Source organism: Chiloscyllium punctatum, chromosome 17 (genome assembly GCF_047496795.1).
Source record: "Chiloscyllium punctatum isolate Juve2018m chromosome 17, sChiPun1.3, whole genome shotgun sequence".
Taxonomy (NCBI): domain Eukaryota; kingdom Metazoa; phylum Chordata; class Chondrichthyes; order Orectolobiformes; family Hemiscylliidae; genus Chiloscyllium; species Chiloscyllium punctatum.
In genome coordinates, this window is record NC_092755.1 from 69,411,872 (window position 1) to 69,434,527 (window position 22,656).

At 40.9% G+C, this 22,656-nt stretch overlaps 1 protein-coding gene across 1 annotated transcript; it reads left to right on the forward strand.

Annotated features, from left to right (window-relative positions):
• Positions 1-11,424: 11,424 nt before the first annotated feature.
• Positions 11,425-21,781, forward strand: bri3bp (bri3 binding protein). The gene is made up of 3 exons (XM_072587393.1): positions 11,425-11,669; positions 18,276-18,378; positions 19,157-21,781. Exons 1-3 carry the CDS (start codon positions 11,469-11,471, stop codon positions 19,567-19,569), a joined length of 717 nt encoding a protein of 238 aa, XP_072443494.1. The 5' UTR covers positions 11,425-11,468; the 3' UTR covers positions 19,570-21,781.
• Positions 21,782-22,656: the final 875 nt, after the last annotated feature.

Sequence of the window (22,656 nt, forward strand, 5' to 3'; positions counted from 1 at the left end):
TAATTTCTGCTGGACAGATTTCTGTCATGTTGATGTCATTAAGATTCCTCAAAAACAGTCTGTAATAAAATGGAGGCAAAAATAAAAAGCAAAATGAACTAAAAATAAACATTAACAACAATCTATTTCTGTAGTTTAATTCCATTAAATGCCAGTGTCCCTTGAGTGCTAATTTATTGTCAGAAACCTGCCTAGCAACCTGAAATATCTAATAAAGAAGGCAAACTGTCAGATTAGAACATGAATCTTTGACTGCATTCATTTTAATATTATTAAAACATTTTATAATTTTTCCTACCAAATCACACTCAGCATTAATGAAAATGTCTGTCTCTGTGTCATGATTCTCCAGTTCACACTTTCCTTTACTACCTTTTGCTGGAGAAATGCTTTTCTACACTTTTATTGATTAAATATGTGTACTGTTCCTTCTTACTTAAGTGTTACAATGGTTAGTCTCTTGTTGTCCACCAATGTTATTACGCACAATATTTGCAATTTCAGTTTCTTCTCAAAATTGAGTGCACTGACAGAAAAAGAATACCCAATTACACAGCAGAAATTAAAATATTCTCCAAACAGATTGTCACTGCCCATCCAAGTCCAGACTGAGTATCTATTGTCCCTTTTTCAGATAATAATGTCATTATGAATGTTTTGAATTCCGAAGACAGAACATTAACATATGTGCACATAGAAATAAAATCGCGTGTAGACTATGTGGGCAAATTGACAACATCATTTACAGCACACATTTCCTTTTATTCAGGGGATGTTGACTGAACTGGCTAGCCTAACATTTATTGCTCATTCCTAATTGTCCTTGAGAAGGTGTTAATGAGCTCCCTTCTTGAAATGCTTAAGTGCATTTGCTATAATATAGAATCCTTACACTGTGGAAGGAAGCCATTTGGCCCATCGATGCCAAACCAACCCTCTGAAAAACATTCCATCAAAACCCAATCCCTTACCCTATTCCTGTAACCCTGCATATCACATGGCTAATCCATCTGGCCTGCATATTCTTGGATACTATGGGCAATTTAGCATGGTCAATCCATGTAACCTGCGCATCTTTGGACGGTGGGAGGATACAGGAACACCAGGAGGAAACCCACATAGACATGGGGAGAATGTGCAATCCCCAACACAGTTGCCCGAAGGTGGAATTCAACCTGGATCCCTGGCACTGTGAGGCAGCAGTGCTAATCTTTGAGTTGCCATACAGTCCTTATAGGTGCATACACAATGCTATTAGGGAGGGAATCCTACAATCTTCCAGCTGTCAGGACCAAATGACACTGAGAAATGGTAACATGTTTCCATGTAAGGATGATGACCGTCTTGAAGGGGTTCTTCCAGTTGATGATATCCGCATGTACCCGCTGTACTTAAGATAATGTCATGGGTTTGGAAGTTGTTGTCTAAGGAGCCTTGGTGAATTGCTGCAAGACATCTTGTGAATGGTACACATTTCTGCTGTTGTGTACTGGTGGTGGAGTGAGCTTCTGTGGATGCTGTTCCAAACAAGTGGGGTGCTTTGTCCTTTGACGGAGTCAACTTCTTGACTTTTGTTGCAGCTGAACTCATCCAGGCAAGTGCGAAGTCTTCCACCACATTCCTAACTTGTGCTTTGTGGGTGATGGACAAGCTTTGGTGAGTCAGGAAGTGATTTACCCTCTTGAGGATTCCTAGTTCTTCACCTGCTGTTGTAGCCACAGTATTTATATGACTAATTCAATTCAGTTTCTGGTCAATGGTGAGCCCCAGGATATTGATAAGGGAGATTCAGTAATGGTGATGTCAATGATGTCAGGGGTCAGTGGTTAGATTCCCTCTTGTCTGAAATGATCATTGCTTGGCACTTGTGTGCTACTTGACAGCCCAATTGAGATATTGTACAGATCTTGCTGCATATGAGGAAGAGTTGAGAATGGTGCTGAACTATGTGCAACTTTAAGCAAAAAAATCCCCACCTCATGCCCTTATGATGGAGGAAAGATGAAGCAGCTGAAGATGTCTGGGCCTAAAATACTAGCCTGCAGAACTCCTGCTTTGATATGACGGAGCAGAGATGATAACAGCCACAACTAGCTTCCTTTTTGTACAAAGTATGACTCTAACCACTGGAGAGTTATCCCTGATTTCCAATAACTCTACTTTTGCTATGCCGCCTTGATGCCACACTTGATCAAATGTAACCTTGATATCAAGTGCAGTCAATCACACCTCACCCATGTTTCGATCTTGTGTTCATGTTTGAACCAATGCTATAATGAGACCGGGAGTTAAGGGAGCAAGGTGGAATTCAAATTAAGCGTCAGTGAGCAGTTTAGTGCTAAGTAAGTACTACATAATAGCATTATTTGGCTAACTAGCAGACAGAGTTGGCTTAAAGGCCGCATTGGCAACCAGTGGAGTGCCACAGGAATCAGTGCTGAGTCATAATTATTTACTCTGCTTGTTATGACTTGAATGAGGAAGTTAAAAATCACACAACACAATTATAATCCAACAGGTTTATTTGGAAGCACTAGCTTTCTAGGCATCTCGAAAGCTAGTGCTTCCAAACAAACCAGTTGGACTATAGCCTTATGTTGTGTCATCTTTAACTTTCTCAACCCCAGTCCAACACCGGCACCTCCAAATCTTGAATGAGGAAGGCATGCTATGACTTAAGGAAAGTGAATGCACTATTGCCAGGTTTGAGAACAATAAATGACAACAGGAAGCTGCAACACAGAGGGATTTATGAGATATTGTCCATGCATCACAAGAAGTGGGTGGGTTAGTGGGTATTGGAGAAGGCAAATAGGCTGGTTTGTTACTTCCATGGATTATTCATTTGATACTTCAAAGTGGATGGTGTAAAAAAACTTGCTAAAACTGTACAAGATACTCATAAGACTACTTCAGGAATACCATGCATAATATTGAACCCTTATCTAAGGAAAATATACTGGCATTAGAGGCAATTGAGAAAGTTCACTAGGTTGATCCTGAGTATACAGGGCTATTCTTATGGAGAGAGGTCATGTAGGCTAATCATTGGAGTTTAGATGTGTGAGATGAGACCTTACTGAAATTTCAAGATTCTTAAGGCACTGCAGAGGCTGTTTCACCTTGTGGGAGCATCTAGGGCCAGAGGACATTATCTCAGAGTAAGGTTTTGATCATTTAAGATGGACATGAGGATGAATTTTTTTCTCAGAATGAAGTAAATCTGTGGACCTCGTTACTGCCGAGAGCTGACAAGGCGAGGATGGTAGATCCATGAGATCATGACTCACAAATTTAACTATTAATGATAAGAAGTAGTAAGAAAATTCAACATCTGTGGGTAAAGTCACATAAATGCGATCTTAAAGCTTTTTAAAGCATTTTTAATGGGCTCTGCACTTACAAATTTCATCATTTGTGGAGGTTCTCAGAAATTGAATTATTGCACATACAGATGAATGACATTTAGTATATACAAGGCTGAGACTGAAGATATTTAATCAGTAAAGGAATCAATGGTTATAGGAGTAAAACAAGAAAGTGGGGTTGAGAATTATTAGATCAGTTATGATCTAATTGATGGAAAAGACTCGATGACCTGAATGGTCTAGGTTTTCTGCTGCATGTAATGGTCTTACGGTTTAAAAAGAAAAATGAGGGGTTGGATAGCCTTGTCCTCTTTCAAAGTAAGTGCTATGAAAATATGAATGAATTAGCTTGTCACATGTACTCAAATGTGTATGTACATTTAACCAAGACTCATATTCGAGACTATCAGATATAAGTACAGCTCACCACCACTTCTCAAGGACAACTTGGGACGGGCAATAAATGCTCACTCAGCCAGCCCTACTCAAATGCCACAAATGCATAAAAATAAATTATACATTGATTATGATAGTTTCCTCGTGAAAATGACCTTGATCACACAAGCACCTTATCATTATCTCAAGTTTGCCTCGTATTTGGTTTGCGGATTTAGGAAGAAAGGTCTTCCTCTTAAATTGAAAATTGTGGTGCTGGAAAAGTACAGCAGGTCAGGCAGCATCCCAGAAGCAGGAGAATCGATGTTTCGGACAGAAGCCCTTCATCAGGAATGTCCTGATGAAGGAATGGTCGATTCTCCTGCGCCTCAGGTGCTGCCTGACCTGCTGTGCTTTTTTCAGTGCCATGCTTTTCGACTCTGACCTCCAGCATCTGCAGTCCTCACTTTCTCCTCTTCCTCTTAAATGTTGTGTTAGTCCCCACAGATGGGGAATGATCTGCTGACTTGTTTCCATGAAATTTTTATTTTTTTTTAACTTCCTAAACTTCTCTTTTATTTCTAATCAACCTGTTCACAGATGTTCTTACACACCTCTGGAGCTGGTTGCACTTGAACCCAGGCCTCCTGGTCCAGACATGGTGACACTACCACTTGTAAATATATGGTTACTTATAAATATATGGCTGGCTGCGAGTGTAAATATACTCGGCATTCGGAAGCCTTTGGGGATGCTCCGTTATGCGCGCGCGCAGAACAAGGTCACATGGTGCTCTGCTCCGTTGCAAAACAAGGTCACGTGATGCTCTGTTTCACGCGCCGGAGGCGTGCAGGGAGGTCACATGGTCCTCCGTTTCGCGGGCAAAACAAGGTCACGTGGGGTCGGACATCTGGGAACGCAAGGAGACGGAGAATGGGAGTCAGATCAACAGCCAATCAGAAGATAATCCCACCTCAGTGACTGCATGACATTTTTTATTATATAAAAAGACTGGGTCAGGGACAGAAAGGTGTGGTACTTTCTGAACTGACACACTATATAGTTTGTCAGGGACAGAAAGGTCTAGACCCAGAGCTCTGTATGCTTTATCCACTTACTGCTAAAATAAACTAACAGTGTGAGACGGAATATCTTCTCCTATTGCTTCATTTAAATAACACGCAGGACTTGGCTCACACATAGAAGAAAGTAAGTTAGTAGATTGAGCCAAAGTCCGACAATTTGGTAACCCCGACGTGATGAAGACGGAGAAGTGACAGAAAAGAGAGAAAAATAGAAACAATGGATAACTGATGTCTGATGACAACAACAAGTGGCGCCGCATAAAAAAAGGTGAGCAGACACCTGTTTATTTCGAAGTTCTGCAATTGGAAATACTAAATTGATTGTTGTCATTATACTGCAAATGTCCGAGTAATAGTAAGTGGATAAAGTATTGATATAGTACGTACAGGTTTAAAGTCCCTTGGAGTTAGAGTCCCCATAAAAGCAACAAGGTATGTAAGTGTGAGGAGGGTTAAAGTCCATTGAGCAGGATCTCATAAAAGCAACGCTCACAAATTGTGGTGTATGATTGATGTGTTGTATGTTTTAAAACTGATATTGGGGAATGTATGGAGGGTGGCAGAAAAGCCAGTAGCGTCTTGAAGACAGGGACGGTGGTGTCTCAGCGAGACAGAGTTGGCAGGGGAAACCTAACAGCGACAACAGCACTGCTGATAAATCTCGCTGAAAGGGTCAGTTGCTCGGGTGTACACCATACAAACTGACTGGCCACCGGATTTGTCTCTGATTGGGTTAGTTGCTCGGTTATATTATATCCAAACCAATTGACTGCTAGACGGGAGGATTAAAACAAAAATACGTAAAATGGAAGGGGAATTTGATAAAGAGTGTGAGGAATACGGAGGATGTTCTTTTGACTTAATGTTGCCTGTAAAACAGCAGTGGGGTAAAGCTAGAAGTCAGTTAGTTAGTGGTCTTGCAAAGGACAAACAAAAAATCAATGATGGAGAAATATGATAAGATTTGGGAAGAATTACAACAACAGGGCAAAGTCCCTAAAGATGAGGAGAGGGAGAAATTGTCACCGTTTTTAGGAAAAGCAGAAGAGCAAGCTAAATTAGAAGTTGAAGAGCACATGAAGGGAAAGAAAGGGTCAATATTAGTAAGAAGAAAGTGGACAAAAGAAGGCGAGGAGAAAGAAGAGAGGAGGATTCATCTGCATAACATGACGTTAGCCTGTATGGCGGTAGAAACATTACAAAAGAGGATGGGTGGTACCTCTAAGACAAAACTGGTGAAGGAGACAGAAAAGGCAGGACCATCCGCGCCATTATATTCTAAATCGCCTGGGGCACAATCACCGCCCCCATATCCTGTAACACAAATGCCACTTATGTATGTTCAAGAAGGGGTGTTAGATGTGCAAGAAGTAGGAACAAGAGAGTACGAAGCAGTAAAAGAGAGACTGGCGGAAGCAGTAGAAGCAAGCATCAGAAAGGTAGAAAAACTAACACTAGAAGCTGAACAGAGGGTTAAAGAAGCGGAGGAGGCAAGCAGGGTGATAATGACGCACAGCAGAAACAAAGAACAGCCGAAACAAGGGAGATATTCATTATTGGAAGAGCCAGATGCTCACTCGACACCGTATAGTATTGAGAGCGAAAGGAGGGGAAGATTACATAGCTCAGGTCAGTTACTAGATGAAGGGTTCTCAGACAGGAGAAGGAGAGATTTGAGGGAAGAACGAGATAGAGACAAATTGCATGGGGGGGGGGGGAGTCTAAAAATAGTACAGATATTGAGGACGAAGAATCCCTGACAGAGGATGACCCACACACCTACCCCGTCACTTTGAAAGGCTCACTCACAATGCATACCGAACATGGCCCTCCACTGAAGCCCCTACCTGAACCAAGTTACAACCTGCGTCACAGAGACACATTACGACAACCCATACAGTATCAGCACCACCAAATGCCATTAATATACAAGAGGCTCTTATTTGGGGGATGTTTATCAGCCCTTCACATTTACTGACATGAACTGCATCCTGGATAAAATGCCCCCACCCACGGAGGGAGGTGGGCCTTGGATGACTAAATTTTGCCAATATACACTAGAACACAAGTTAGCTATGGGCGATTGGGGAGCATTGTTGGGCAAGCAATTGAATATGTGGGAAATATAGCAGATTGAAGCGTCTGCGGAGACTACCTTATTACCTGATTTGGAACCATTTGTGCAGCATGCCACCTGTGTGGGAAGGGCAATGAGGGGTGGATTTCCGATTCCACCGGGAGAAATGCACTCACTCACCATCACAATGAAGGAGGGTGAGGATATGCCTGCCTTTTTGGCTAGGTATAAGGGCACGTGGACAGATACTGCGGGGAGCCATCCGGGGTCAGGTCAGCTACAGACCACGTTATTTAGGAATGCTGTTATGGCAGGGATGCCTAAGGAGGTAAAAGAGGCAATGGAGAGTAATCCTGACTCCCAGGTTGTTCTACAGAACAGTGGGAGAAACACTTGACGCACCACATGAAGCATTACAGGACAAAACAGAGCAACGAGTCAACTCAAGTGCAGTTGCTGAAGTTACAGCTCGATGAGGCTAGAAGGGAGGCCAGGGATTGATCCGAGGACAGTATGTCCGCTCAAGTCCGCATCCTTTTCAACAGGCTGCTCAGTCTTACCAAGCCCCAAATGCAGCTGCAGCCCCGGTGCAAGGACAGTACCCCCAGACTATGTTGGTAGGGCAGGGGTACGAATATTAATGGGGCCCAAGAATCCAGGGGCATGTGGGGTTGGCAGACCCCTATATGCAAATGCAGATAATGGACAAGAATCTGTCTTTTTTGGTTGACGTGGGTGCAAGAGTTTCTACCATCACTTGTGATATACCTCGGTCAAATATGTCATCCTCCAGCGTCCATTAGTAGGGTTCTCGGGCAAACCAGAATATCTGCTTTAGACATCGCCACTGATCACATCAGTGGCCGAACAGACCTCTCGTCACTGGTATATTTCATCACCTGCATGCCCTGTGAATCTTATGGGCTGGGACTTGTTGGTGAGATGTGGGGTCTCGGTTCTGTGCGGACTAGACGGACTGGTAGTGACCTTTCCAAATGGCTATTCTGTCAACTGTTCTATGAGAATGATTCACTCTGGATCCCAAATGATGCTATCACCGGACACATCACCAATGGCAGAAGGACAGTGGGCAGATATATACTGGGGCCTCCTCGAACCCGAAAACAGGCAGAACAACGGCATACAGTCCTTATACAACCAATGGTGACCCTGGGTTCAGATGCTGCACCCCTATGCTCCTCCTGCAGATCCCCTTCATGTTACCCTGTATTATGATAGAGACGATAATGACATCTATCAGCATGCATTCTATCAGCATTTAGAAGGGACTCAATCGGACATTTCCTCTAATATCGGATGGCGCATGATCTTAGACGATCAATAGCATCGTTTCTACTCCAACAGTTCTAGTTCCAAACCCCTACACTGCAATGTCTGTGCTGACCCCTGACCATTCATGGTTCTCGTGCATTGATCTGGCCAACGCGTTCTTCTGTTCACCCTTAGCTGATCATTTGAGGGACATTTTATCGTTCACCTATAAAGGCCAACAACTTTGTTATACAAGGGTCCCTCAAAGGTTCATTTTGTCGGCGGGGGTGTTTAATCAGGTACTGAAACAGCAGCTGAAGGATCTGACGCTCCCAAAGGGGGTGATATTGATCCAGTATGTGGATGACATTCTTTTGGCGGCACCCGACCATGTTTCTTGTCTGGCAGCCACAAAGACGTTGCTGCTTCGCATGTATGAAGTCGGTTTCAAAGTCTCACGGGCTAAATTACAATGCTGCCGACAGACGGTGTCTTTTTTTGGGTAGAGTGATTTATAGTCATGGGTCATTCACTAACGGTACTGACGACACATAGTATAGCGGCCTATGTGAACTCAACAGCCTTTACAATGACATCACTGCGGCAAACCAGGTTAGAAAAAATCCTGAATGCACCACATATAACTTTTACACATGAAGGAATTAACATTGCTGACAACATGGAAGAAGGAGAGCAACACATGTGTGAGGAAAGGATACAGAGAAACGTCAAAGTTAGGGCAGACTTACAGGCAATTCCACTAGTAGACCCAGAAGAAGTGCTGTTCACAGATGGTTGCTGTTACAGATATCCAACTGAAGGACTTAAAGCAGCCTATGCAGTGGTGCGACGGACAAGTGAGGGATTTGAGGAAGTGTTGACAGGAAAAGTGACAGGCAAAGAATCAGCCCAGTTGGCTGAACTACAGGCAATGATTGCTGCGTTAGAATGGTCATAGTGAAAAAGAGTAAATATCTACACCGACTCTGCATATGTGGTAGGGGCTATACAGGTAGAACTCAGTCAATGGATTAGAGCAGGATTCTTAACAGCAGCGAAAACCCCAATTAAACATGAAAAAGATATGAAAAGATTAGCGGAGGCCCTAATGAAACCTGCAGAAGTGGCGGTGGTCAAGTGTAGAGGACATGATAAAGCAGATACAGTAGTAGCGAAGGGCAATCAGGAAGCCAACTCAGCAGCAAAGAAAGCAGCAGGGTATACAGCACAGTATATAATGATGCAAACAGAGAGAACAGTGTATGACCTGCTGCCAGCCTGCAATGTCAATGTGTTAATCAAAGAGCAGCAGAAAGCCTCTCCTCATAAACTGACAGTTTGGAGAGAGAGAGGGGCCACAGAGTCAGAAGGGATTTGGAGGTCACCGGACGGTAGACCAGTCCTACCCCCAGGTTTGATAACTTCCATGCTTCAGGAGGCTCATGGGTTGACACATTGTGGAAAAACACAGATGCAGAGGTATCTGACACATTGGTGGCATCCGTTCTTGCCAGCAATGATTGAAAATTACATCAGAGAATGTAGAATGTGTACAGAATACAATGTGAGAACAACAGTGAAACCACATGAGGGAAAATTCCCTCTCCCAAGAATGCCAGGTCAGGAAATAGTGATTGACTACACTGACATGATAGAGAGAGTAAACGGATACCGGTACCTTTTGGTAGCAGTGGATGCATACACTGGTTGGCCAGAAGCGATACCTGCGAAAAAGGAAGACGCAAAAACAGTGATCAAATTTTTGATAAATCAATACATTCCAATGCATGGGTTTCCAAAGAGAGTCAAGTCAGATAATGGCACACATTTCAAGAACAAAGACCTGCAAGAAGTTGAAGCAGCTTTAGGACTGAAACATGCATTTGGAACAGTGTATCATCCTCAGTCACAGGGAAAAGTGGAAAGAATGAATCAGTCCATAAAAGGAAAAATAGGAAAAGTGTGTGCCCAAACAAAGTTAAGTTGGGTGGAGGCCCTACCCTTTGCTTTACTGTCCATTAGAAGTCCAGTAAACTCCATCACAGGGTTTACCCCGTATGAGCTAACAACAGGGCAGCAGTTCCCGGGACCAGGAGCTGGAATACAGATGTTAGAGAGAGGAGGAGCTTCTCTAGGGTAAAAGCCTTACTATGATCAACTAACAGCTTTGGTGTCAGCTTTCTCCAAACAGGTTGGATTGGAAAAGGGGGACCGACAGAGCCAGGTGCCACCTACCAAAGACTGGGTCCTGCTGAAGGTGATCACACGGAAGTGGTCGGAGCCAAGGTGGACAGGACCTTACAGGGTGGTGGAGGGGACATCCCATGCGGTCAGACTGCAGGGAGTAATCATCACAGCAATTGAAGGGAAGGCTCCCCCGCCCTACCAGATGGAGACGGAAACCATGGCTCTGGCAAGAAGGGCAGACTATGCATCGGAGACCGAATATGATGTATAAACTCGGTTTGTTGGTCTCATTTTCATGGGGATGCTCCATTATGCGCGCGCAGAACAAGGTCACATGGTGCTCTGCTCCGTTGCAAAACAAGGTCATGTGATGCTCTGTTTCATGTGCCGGATGCGTGCAAGGAGGTCACGTGGTCCTCCGTTTCGCGGGCAAAACAGGGTCACGTGGTACTCCATTTCGCGGGCAAAACAAGGTCACGTGGGGTCGGACATCTGGGAACCAAGGAGGCGGAAAATGGCGTCAGATCAACTGCCAATCAGAAGATAATCCCACCTCAGTGATTGCATGACTTTTTTATTATATAAAAAGACTGGGTCAGGGACAGAAAGGTGTGGTACTTTCTGAACTGACACACTATATAGTTTGTCAGGGACAGAAAGGTCTAGACCCAGAGCTCTGTATGCTTTATCCACTTACTGCTAAAATAAACTAAAAGTGTGAGACGGAATATCTTCTCCTATTGCTTCATTTAAAGAACACACAGGACTTGGCTCACACATAGAAGAAAGTAAGTTAGTAGATTGAGCCAAAGTCCGACACACTGTACCACCACTTGCTATTTTAGATATATTTTCCTCACTAGTCTGTTTTGGGATGGTACTACACGCCTCTGAACAAAGTGCAATTGTAACCTAGTTCCTGGTTCAAAGGTAGGGACACCTCCACAAGTCTTCTAATTTGTATTTTACATGATGAGGAGCAGTGGCACTATAAATTGGTGGCCGGAGGAGTTTTCGGGTTACACAGTAGTTTGGTTCCGGCGGTGCGGGTCGGACGTGTTTGCAGGGTGCACGCGGTGACGGTTGGTTTGGATCTGCTCAGTGATGGCGGCGCTCTGCGGGCGGACGGTGTTGGCGATGGCGGCCGTGCTGCTCGCCGCCAGCTTCGTGTCGGTGGACGCGGTGAAATCCCGCCGCCAGGCCGGAAACGAGAAGCAGAATAACTTCTTCAGGCGGTTGGCGAGTGGCGTTTCCCGGAATCTGGCGGCGGTGTTCGGAGAGGAGAATGTGCAGGCGGTGCAGAAGGTGTGGAGGCGTGAGGCTGTGAATGAGAGAGATCGGGGAGGAGCGTGTGTGTAACTGGAGGGAGGGAGGGAGGTACGAAGTGTGTGAATTACTGGGGAAGGGAGACCTGTTTGTGAGTATGAGAGAGTGATGAGGGTGGGCGATCTAGACCTAGCATATATAGAAATTTCTCGAAAACCTCAGCCGTTCCGTCAGCATCTGTGGCGAAACAGCTGCTAACATCCGAGTCATAGAGATGTACAGCACGGAAACAGACCCTTCAGTCCCTAACCCTCCTTCAGAACAGGTTTTCCGGTTGTCAACCTTCTCTTAAGATCCAACCCGTTCTTCCTTGCTTTTCCCTTACGGGTATACGGCACTTTCAATGCTTGTCTTTTTTTTTCCGCCACCTCTACTATTTCACACTAGATCTCCCACGTGTAGCCTAACCAATGCTTGATATGAGCATGCCTTCTTTACAATCTGATCTTGCTCCTTGAGATATAACCTGGCAACTTTGTTTTTGACCTGTTGTACTTTAGTGATTTATATATTTGTGCTTCCACGCCTGTTTTCAAAGTATTATGTGATTTCCTTATTTCTCTTTTCAAAATATAAATCTTTCTTGTCTTGACACTAATTTGTCATTTGTATACTCCATTCTGCTTGATTATTAACTTCGTGTATTTTGTTGCAGTCCTCCTTTGTGTTGTCAGTGGCATTTTTAGATAGTGTATTTTGACTTAAAATAATCTGAATGACAGTGGCCACTGGATTGACCTTTTGAGAGGTTCTCTTTCACTTCACATATTCTGCTAGTCTAAATACTCTTTACCGTCTACGTTTTGCTGCTTTTGTAGCAAATTAGCTACCAATCTTTTGATATTTGTTCCCTGAATCTCTGAGCTCCAAAGTTTTACTTCTGCCTATCCGCTGGGCAATAAATGCTAACCTAGCCTTTGGTGCCCATATCCCCTGAATGAGTCAAAACATTTGCTCATCACCCTACTCTCTCTCCAACTTGAAAGGTAACATTTAAAAATTGTGGACAAAGGTAGAGGTAATTCCAGTTTGTTACAGTATTATGCCAGATCTGCACCTACTGTAGACAGAATTGTCCTGTGAGAAAGTGAGGATTGCAGGTGCTGGAGATCAGAGTCGAGAGTGTGGTACTGGAAAAGTACAGCAGGTCAGGCAGCATCCAAGGAGCAGGAGAATCTATGTTTCGGGCATATGCCAGGAATTGTCCCTACCCCATTTTGGGGAGCACTGAGTTCCCAGGTTGTGTGTTTTGGAGGTAATTGCACTTGAGACCCCATTTTATATTTGCTGTTTTGAGGTGGTGACTTATGATTTGAAGTGAGATAGATTGTTCTCACAGCATGCCTCCGTGTTAGTCACACACTTTCAAACTGTTGCTGTAAACAAGTTATTTACGAGAAATGTTCATTGCATGGATTCACTTAATCTGTGGAATACTGATTGTATCACTATTCTTTACAGTGGTGTTTAAGTTGTCTGTGATTGATGCTATAATCATTTGTGCAAGGATAAGAAATTTCCACCGGTTGGTGGATTTCTGATTTTTAGTTGATTTAATTTCCTCCCCATCCTTAGTCCTTGGCTTCTCAATTATGTGACCCATATAGTAATGTTCTGGCATTCACATTTTAATTTATACCACTTGTATTAATTGTATTAAATGCTGAAGTGGTGAGGACACTGATTTTGTATAAATGTATATGCATTACTTCATTAGTGATAGGTTTTAAACAAAGGGAAAACTAGTTTAATAGTCTTGACCTTAAGACATTGTCATTTCAAGTGGCATAGATGCACCTTACTGACTTTGCTGTATAACGTGTGTGTCTCTTTGTCATCTTCAGCTCTTGACTGGCGATAGGGCAACATTGCATACAGGGCAAGGTGTTTGTTAGTGATCTGCATATTTTCTTCCCACTTGCGTTTCATTTCATTTCCTGAGTCAGTCAAGTGTTTCAAATACACCTTTTTAAAATAGTTTTATTTTGCTGAATTATCTCTACTTTTGACCACATTTTTTTAATGTAACCCTCCAAGTTGGTGAGAATAGGGCTGATGAGAAAAATCTTTTTTGTCATGAAACATTTGGTGTCCATGGCTAGGTCAGCATTTATTGCCCAGAGGACAGTCAAGAGTCAGCCACATTGCTGGGATCTCGGGTCCCGTATCGGTCAGGTCAGGTAAAGGTGACCGCTCCTTTCTTAAAGGGCATTAGTGAACGACATTTTGTTTCTACAACAATCACTTTTACAATTGTCATTAGACCTTCATTCCTGAAGTCAAGCAATAATAAGACTAGTACCTTCATCTTCCCTATTTGTGGAACTTTGAACATTGTGCAGGATAATGTTTGTACTGAGATATATAGGTATGAATCTGGTCAGGAGAGCACAGGGTAGTCTGGTTCAGAAGTGGCAAGCTATGGATGGTTATTTTAGAAGAATGATGTTCTTAGATTTTTTTTTTCCCTGGAGCAATTGTCCAGTTGAAAAAGTGAATTGAATTGTTCAATTATGAATGCTTCAAATTTGGTCTGTCCAGAACCCAGCTGAATGAAATGAATGAACACAGCTTGTTTGAGAATGAATATCAAAGGAGCATTAAAATAGCACAGGAGCAGTGAAGGTGCTTAAATTGGTGGTAGGAGAGATATAGCTGAATATCGTCAGTGTACAAGTGGAAGCTTGCTAATGATGCCATAAAGTGAGAGCATGATGGTGAAGAAAGAGTGGCAACAGATGGCCTGACGCAATGAAGAAATGAGGAGAGAAGCACTATTACTAATGCAATACCTTGAATGTATAAGTAAGGATGTAGGAATTAAGTGGTATCCTTTGGATACCTCATGATCTTATTGAATGATGTAACAACATGCTATACTCCCACTCCTTGAGATTTGGAGGAAAATGGTGTTTTTTGACCCAGCTGAAAGCTGCAAGGAATATCAGAACGGCCAATGCTTTAGTGGTCACGATACCTGGATATAATTTCTAGCTATTGATTTGAGGCATTTCTGTATACTATTGGTAGATAGGGAGTTGTAACTGTAACTTGTTAATGAGCCAACATGGAGTTTTTATCTACTCGTGTGAGCTGCTTGCTGTCTGGCTTTCTAATTCAATTTTTAGGTGTACATTTTTTTTATTTTAGATTTCGTACTTCCTTTTTCTGTTTCACTTCTGATGAACCTTTATTGCACGTTACTTGTAATGTTATGTATTAATTTATAAGTTACTTTTCTTTGCCCTCAAATGTCTAGCTCTAAAATTGTGAATCTTTTAACTAAAGATCTGTTTGTGATGGAAATGCCCTCAACCCCAATATGTGCAGGTTGAATATAGTCATTACAGAGGAACGTCAAATATCTGAAGGACTTGGTGGGAAGTGTTTTGTTTGGTTAATCAAATGTTGGGTAATCAAGTGCTGGATAATGTAGTCAAGCATGGGGACCTTGTGATTTTGCTCGAATAATCCGAAATTCCGTTAACTGAATGCCAGATAATCGTGGTGCCTCTATATATGGAAAAATACTTTGAGTACAGAAGGTGGAGCTACTGATGCATACCATCAATATTTCTGTGCCTTTAGTGTTTTCCTGACTGCTGTTCCTTCAGTGTTTTGTGTTTTGCTGCTCTGTTCTTCTGGAAAGTTTTTGTTTTTACTTAAAATAAACTGCTTTTAATTTGAGTTGCTTAAATGCATATTGCTGAAGTATTTGTAATTATTAAAAAGAATGAGGCTGTGCAGTAGTTCCTAGTTGGGGAGCTCCCTTTTTAAAAAAACTTCAATTCTGTTTTCATATTTCTATCAGTTAACATGAGGGCTTTACACTTGATGGATTTCAAGTAATTATGAATGTAGTTGAAGAACCCAGCATATAAAGTGAGAATATTATTGACTGTGTGCCTGTATAAATAGTAGTGTGGTCTATTGACTGTTACATCAGTTCACCTTTGCATGTACCATATCTAGACTTGGGCTGATAAATGACAAATAACATTTGCATCATGGGTGCTAGGCAGTTGTCGACTTTAGCAAGAGCATAGCTATCTTTCCCTAATGTTTGGTGGTACACCATTGCAGAGTGCCACACCTTCCTCTTCCGCAAAGTAGGTTGCTGTTGACTGCAAAGTCAAGTAGGCCAACCATACACATTGTATGACTGAGAGCGAGAAAAGGCAGCGTATTCTATAATGAGAGATTAAAGTCAGGAAATTAACATGCCTCTGCTTCCTACTAGGTACATGTAGGATTAGTATTCTCCATTTCCTAGATGGATCTAACAATGTGTTGAAGTTCAAAAGCATTCTGGGTAAGGTAGTCTGGCACACTCTTGGCCATGGGTGTATTAAGACTACGGTGTCTAAAATTTACAGATTGCTGTAGCGAGCTGCTAGGTTGTATTAGGTGACACTTTGCATATCAGTAACTTGTGCCATCTAAAGAACAGAGGCAGCAAGTACTGGGAACCCAACAAAATCCAAATTATACATTGTCCTGAATGGATTCATTTCTCTGTTTTCTTCATTGCTGGGTTGAACTCATGAAATTTCTTAATGATCAGCATTGTAAGAATGTCGTCTTGCACTTCTGTAGACTACGTGAAGGCTCCCCAATATTTTCCAAGATAGTAATTAAGAACAGGTAGCAACACTGGCTTGTGTCCCTGTGCAACTCCCTCCACTATACTTGATGAAGGAGCAGCACTTCAAAAGCTTGTGATTTTTAAATAAATGTGTTGGACTATAAACTGGTGTCCTTTGACTTCTGATATTGACTTTTGTAGTATGGAAGTCTGTTAAAAGTTATTCTGATGATCTTGAATGTCATGGATTAAAATAAAAATATGTTGGCAGTTTGAGAAATCTGTGCTGTGTTGCATTATTAACACTGGGTTTGCTTACCTTGTTTTCAAGTGATGCTTGTTTTACTACTTTGTGAAAAGCATCCTCTAGTGGTAATAATTTGCATAGATACAATATAAACCTGAATCTAATGCTCTGCATAACAAATGCACCGTTCATGGCTTAAATTTTCATTTCTGCTAAACTTTGAAAATCTATTAAATGAAAAATAAAAACTTAACATTTTTAAGGTTTGTTTGTTTGTTATTCTGAGTGTCTAACCCTTGGTCCCTGGGAGATGTCATTAGAGTAGGTGAAATGACAGGAGGGAGGATGGAAGCCTTTTTAAATGCATTTTAGAAGTGTGACAATGGAAAAATTAGACTTGGAGCAAAATATGACAGCGATGCTCCAAGCATCAGGACCTGATAATGCTAAAGTCTTCCACTCATTTTATAGGAATTTAGATTAGCATCCAACGTGTCATAATTTGCAAGACAATAAACCAAGTGTAGGAAATTGAGATTGTATTGGACAAGTGGTTTATGCATATACATGAGGTTGCGGAGCCTCTCATGATTTTTATTTGGTTAATAGATATTGACATTGGAATGAAGGTATGAAAGTCTTTTTCAATCTGAGCCTTTTGAATTCTCTATTCTAAAAGGTTGTGAATCAACAGTTATTGAATATCGAAGACCTATATAGATTGAAGGATGTGGGAATCAAGCAGGAAAGTGGGATTTGTTAAAGTTTTGAACCCCAAAGTTGGTCTTAATTATTAAACTGATCTAACTAGTACAGAATATGGTGTCTAAAACAATTTTATTACTAGACTTAGGTACTTGTGACATCTATCTATTGAAGGCCAAGCACAAGGTCTCATGAGATCTGATATTAGTCAGTGATAGCGCTCTCATTTCTAACTTTTTCAAGCTTCCTTTTATATTATGGTTTAGGTTGAAGGTCAACTATGATCCAATTGGAAACTGGCTTGCGCCTCCGTTGATGTTTTATTTTTCCTAATCATTCAGAAGGTGTGGGCACCATTGGCTGAAACATCATTTATTGCCCACCCTATTTAGTCTTAGAGATATTGGTTGGATGTGTCTTGAGCCACTGCAATTGATGTGGTTTGGATTCATTTCTCTGTTTTCTTCATTGGTGGGTTGAACTCATGAAATTTGTTAATGATCAACATTGTTAGAATGTCGTCTTGCACTTCTGTACACTATCTGAAGGCTCCCCAATATTTTAGCAAGACAGTATGGAGAGGGAGTTCCAGGATTTTGAGCCAGTGACAGTGAAGGAACAGCAATAGATTTAAGTTAGGATAGTGTGAGCTTGGAAAGGAACTTGCAGGTAGTGGTGCTTATGTGTATCTGCTGTAATTTCCATTCTTAGCAATAGAAGTTGCCTTGATAAATTGCTGCAGGGTATCTTATAGATTGTAGCTGCTGCTTTCACTGCCAGAGTGAATGTTCAAGTTGTTAGATGTGGTGCCAATTAAACAGCGTGATTTGTCCTTGATGGTGTTGGGCTTTTTGTGTTGTTAGGGCTGCCCTCCTATCTGGTTAATTGGGACACACTCCTGACTTGTGCCCTGAATGTAATGGACAGAGTTTGAGGAATCAGGAGAGTTTTCTTGTTGCAGAATTTCAGTGCTCTGACCAACTCTTGTAGCTACCTTAATTTATATACTGATTTAAAATGCATGGTTTAATGAGAAATATTCTTTTAGTTCTTCTCCAGGATTACTGAACAGTTTGTTTTTGGGATGGATGTGCTTTTGCAAACCATCTGGAAAATATGGATGGATCTTCTGGATATTCTTGGAATTGATGGTAAGACTATTTTTATACGTCACCGATTTTCTAAGGTGAAAATTGAAGTCAAGGAAGTTCTTGGTCTTTGTGCTTTTCACGACTTGCTTCACTTGTCACAAATAAGAGTGTGAGAAGCTTTTCTGTAGCCACTAAATGAGTGCTAGAAGAAGACCTACACGTCCCCTGAGTTTTTGTTTTCATTTTAAGGAGAACTATATAGTTTTATACCTTACTTTCTATAAACTTTGAACATCAGTCATGAGGTATTTCTAAGTAGTTCAAGAGTAGCTTTGGCAGTAGAGTCTAAAAGACTTGACCGCTGAGCTTGCATTGCATAGTGAGTTGCTTGAGCGGGAAGGTGGGTTTTGCAGATCTGTTTCATTCCCAGCTTTTGCGTTTTCATTAGAAAATACCAGCAATCATTGATCTTGAACTTGACAGTAACTTACAACTGCTCAGCAATTTTAAATCATCAAATTATTGTTCCAACAGCCTTGTGCACCTGGAACAATTGCAGTTGTTCCTGTTAATCATAATTGTGCTGCAGATCATATGACATTGTGGAGCAGACTACATCCCCATTGTTGCCTGGGATGATCTCTAACATTTGTATCTTATACAACAGGGTTGTATGATTGGATATCTACTTTTGCAGTTGAAATACATTTGTGTAGGAGCAAATGTATAGCTTGGAAAGCTGAATAGTTCGTTCTTTCATTTCTGTAAAGAATCTATCGTGACCAGCTAAAGTTTGTTATTGCAAGCAAAATTTTAATTCTCTTTTTTGTTCTTGCAGGATCAAATGTGAGCCAGTATTTGAATCCAACAACAGCTGTAACTCACCCAACTCAAGTTCTCCTGTTAGTTGTTGCTGTGCTTGTAGCTTATTGGTTTTTGTCAATGTTTATAGGGCTTATATTTTATACATTACGCATAACATGTGGTGGCTGCTTCTGGATTGCACGAATTGTCTTTTTTGCCCTTGCTTGCCTCTACATTCTGCAGAAATCTGAAGGTGATCCTGAAGGTGCCGTGCTCCCACTTTGTTTTGTAGTTTTGACCTACATTATGACTGGTCCAGTCGGCTTTTATTGGAGGAGAAATACTAGTCATGTTGAGGAAAAACTAGAACATCTTGATGGTCAAATCAGGCTTGTGAACATTCGTCTCAATAGAGTATTGGAAAAACTTGATCAAAACGCTGGTTAGTGTGAGAAGGAATGCTGTTGCATATCACCAGCACTGTTTAATGGATAGTGAATCACTGTCTAACAAGTGTGAAAAACCCATGTTTAAGGATTTATATTCATTAGTTGGTTTTTTTTGCAATCATTTAACCATGTTTTTATTTTTATACTTAACTGGTTTATATTCATCAGTCACATGATAAATGGGAATATTTTTAAAATTCTTAATTTCATTTTCTTTGTCTTAAGTGAATAATCAGTTTATCTTTAGTGCAAACAAAATTAAATTTGCTACCAAAAATGCCAAACAAAGGACCCTTTTTTTCCCTCCAATTCTGTCTTGCTAGAGGAACAAGGTGGAAGAATACATTTGTGCACTATTGTGATTTATTGTGTTAGTGCATTGAGTGTGAAGGATAGTTGTAATTTTTTTTACTGTTTAGTATAATTTGTGAAACAACTGAGTAAGTTTTTGAAGTCAAAAATCTGTATAATCTTTTCATCCATTTCCCCTCTGTCCCTTTTAGTGCTGCTACATTATTTGACTAACTTACATAAGTAAGAATCTGTTTGAGTAGATGTTCTCTATGTAATGTGCTGTAGTGAATGACAAATAACCATATCTACTGTGCATCTCACCTAATGTTTCCCCTTTTTGGTTCTGTGAATGCATTCCATGTGAACAGAATTACTGTATGGAAAGTGTATATTTTTCAAACTGCAGATTTTGCCAATGGATTTCTATATTCTGGATATTTAAGGTGGCATGTTTGTAAATGTGGTGAAAAAAGTCTACCGGGTAATCTGTATATAGTTCAATTATGGCATGTGATATAGAGGCAAATGAATAAGAAATTCTCCAAACTAAATGTGAAAATATCTACTAATGTTTCTTAATCATAAAGACTTTCTGCCCCACCTTTGGTTTCCACAACAGCTCAGCTGAAATAGTAGGGAACCTCCAATCTGTAAAGTTGGTCTCAAAGTTGTATTTACTCCTCTTTTTGAGAAGTGGTCTTTTAAATTCCACAAGGTAGATTTTTAGTATGACAATATTAGACCTGAATGGCATTAAGTATGACAGTAATGTCATTCCCATTGAATGACTAGGTGTGTGTTTTGGAGCTGGTGGATCCAATTCAATCAATTTTGTGATGAAAGCTCCTGAATGTCTTTTGCCTGATTGTGTAAAGAAAACCTTGGAAAGAAGGATTTTTAACTGATGAAATTGCTGCAATTTACAATGAAGCTGTTTGGAACTAACACTCAGTAAAGTACCAAGAAATTCAAAGTTTGTGAGAAGATTTGTAGCTCGGCTGCACGTTGTTGTGGTTCTGTTCGCCAAGCTGGGAATTTGTGTTGCAGACGTTTTTTCCCCCTGTCTCGGTGACATCCTCAGTGCTTGGGAGCCTCCTGTGAAGCACTTCTGTGATCTTTCTTCCGGTTGCCAACCAGAAGCTACAGATTCAAACCACGACAAATGCTGGAGGAAAGATCACAGAAGCGCTTCACAGGAGGCTCCCAAGCACTGAGGATGTCACCTAGACGGGACGAAATGTCTGCAACACAAATTCCCAGCTCGGCGAACAGAACTGTACCAAGAAATTGCATTAATTTACTTGATTCCAGATAATGTGCCTTTTGGGAGTAAATGATGGTTATATGTAAAGATCTTTTGAAATGATTAAAAGGAAACTAAAGGCTGACAATATTTGTTCGCTCAGAAAATATTGATTTCTCTACCCGTAGAAAGAAAGTAGAATGAGAATTCTTGTGAATTATGACATGCAGAATAAACAATCTATTTATTAGACTATATTGTATATTATGATTTAAATTGCATCAGTAACTATACTTGGGCTTGTTTTGACCAAATTTACCAAGCAAGATGGATTGCAATAATTACAAACTTAAGATTATTTAATGTATATGGGTTTCTGCTGACTTCAGAACATTTGGTTCTACATATATCACAAAATTGATCATGACAGCTGTAAGAAGTAGAATGATTTGACATGCCTTTTAAATTTCACAAATTTTTTTTTTAATAAAAGCAGTTCAAATATCTTCAGAGTCACATTTTAAATTCGGGTGTTTGTTAAATTTGCTGTATTTAAATCTCACTTGATGTATTTTGGATTGTGTTCAACCTCCAGGTGTCATTTTTAACAAAAATGGATAATAGAATCTGTTAAGCACAATGTTACTGTATGTTAATAAAGATTTAAAAAACAGTTGGTGTTTTAAAAATTATTTTGGATCTTTTTGAGCTTGATCTTTGACCATCAAGCTGTCGTTTCCAGGACTGTTACTGACTTCATCTTCTCTGGAGATCTCCCTCCTGAAGCTCCTATCTCATTGTACACAACCGCGCACAGCCCTATCTTCTCAATTTATAAACAGACCTGCTTCGGCAGTCTCCTAATTCTAGCCATTCATGCCACACTGTACTACTTGCTATCTTGATTCTGTTTTTCTTCCTGTATCCAGTCTCTCCACTTAACATTTGTGATTTTTCTGATAGTCAGTTCTGCTATGACTTGTTTCTTCAATGAGCATTGGTTTTAACACAGTTTAAGAATTTAGACTGTGACTTGGAGAATGCAAATTTTCCTTACCTGTATTGGCTATAACTCTATTCCGGCCCCATTAGTTTAAATGGTGTGACCATTGCGCAATTGCATGAGAATGGAAGTGTTATATCAGAACTGCCTGTACTGTTTGGTTCCACAATTTACAGCTTCTTGGCTTTAGCTGCTTCCTTATCCATGGATATGCAATCCCTCTACGTGTTCATCCCTCATCATGATGGTCTGAAGCCCCTCTATTTGCACCTTTTTTGAAAGGAGGTTGGAACAATTCTCATTCACCATCGCATTGCATCTGATGAAGTCAAAGTTATGATGAGTACGTGCAGTGATCCCAGTTACGCTTGTCTTTGTAGATTATGTGGAGCTTTTCTCTAATGCATTGAGTTTCCAGCACATCTGAAATGAGAAAAGTTATTCAATTTCACTTCTAGGTTGCATCTCTGACTCTTCCTTTCCTTGATTTCTTTGTTTCCATTTCTGGGGATATAGGCTGTTCTCGAATACAGGTATTCATTTAC

What these genes read in the sequence shown, in the direction of transcription:
- bri3bp (XM_072587393.1), top strand. Translation starts at nt 11,469, where the DNA reads ATGGCGGCGCTCTGCGGGCGGACGGTGTTGGCGATGGCGGCCGTGCTG. An exon ending in ATGTGCAGGCGGTGCAGAAG is followed by an intron (nt 11,670 to 18,275) that starts GTGTGGAGGCGT and finishes ATATTCTTTTAG; the next exon opens with TTCTTCTCCAGGATTACTGA. An exon ending in GGATATTCTTGGAATTGATG is followed by an intron (nt 18,379 to 19,156) that starts GTAAGACTATTT and finishes TTGTTCTTGCAG; the next exon opens with GATCAAATGTGAGCCAGTAT.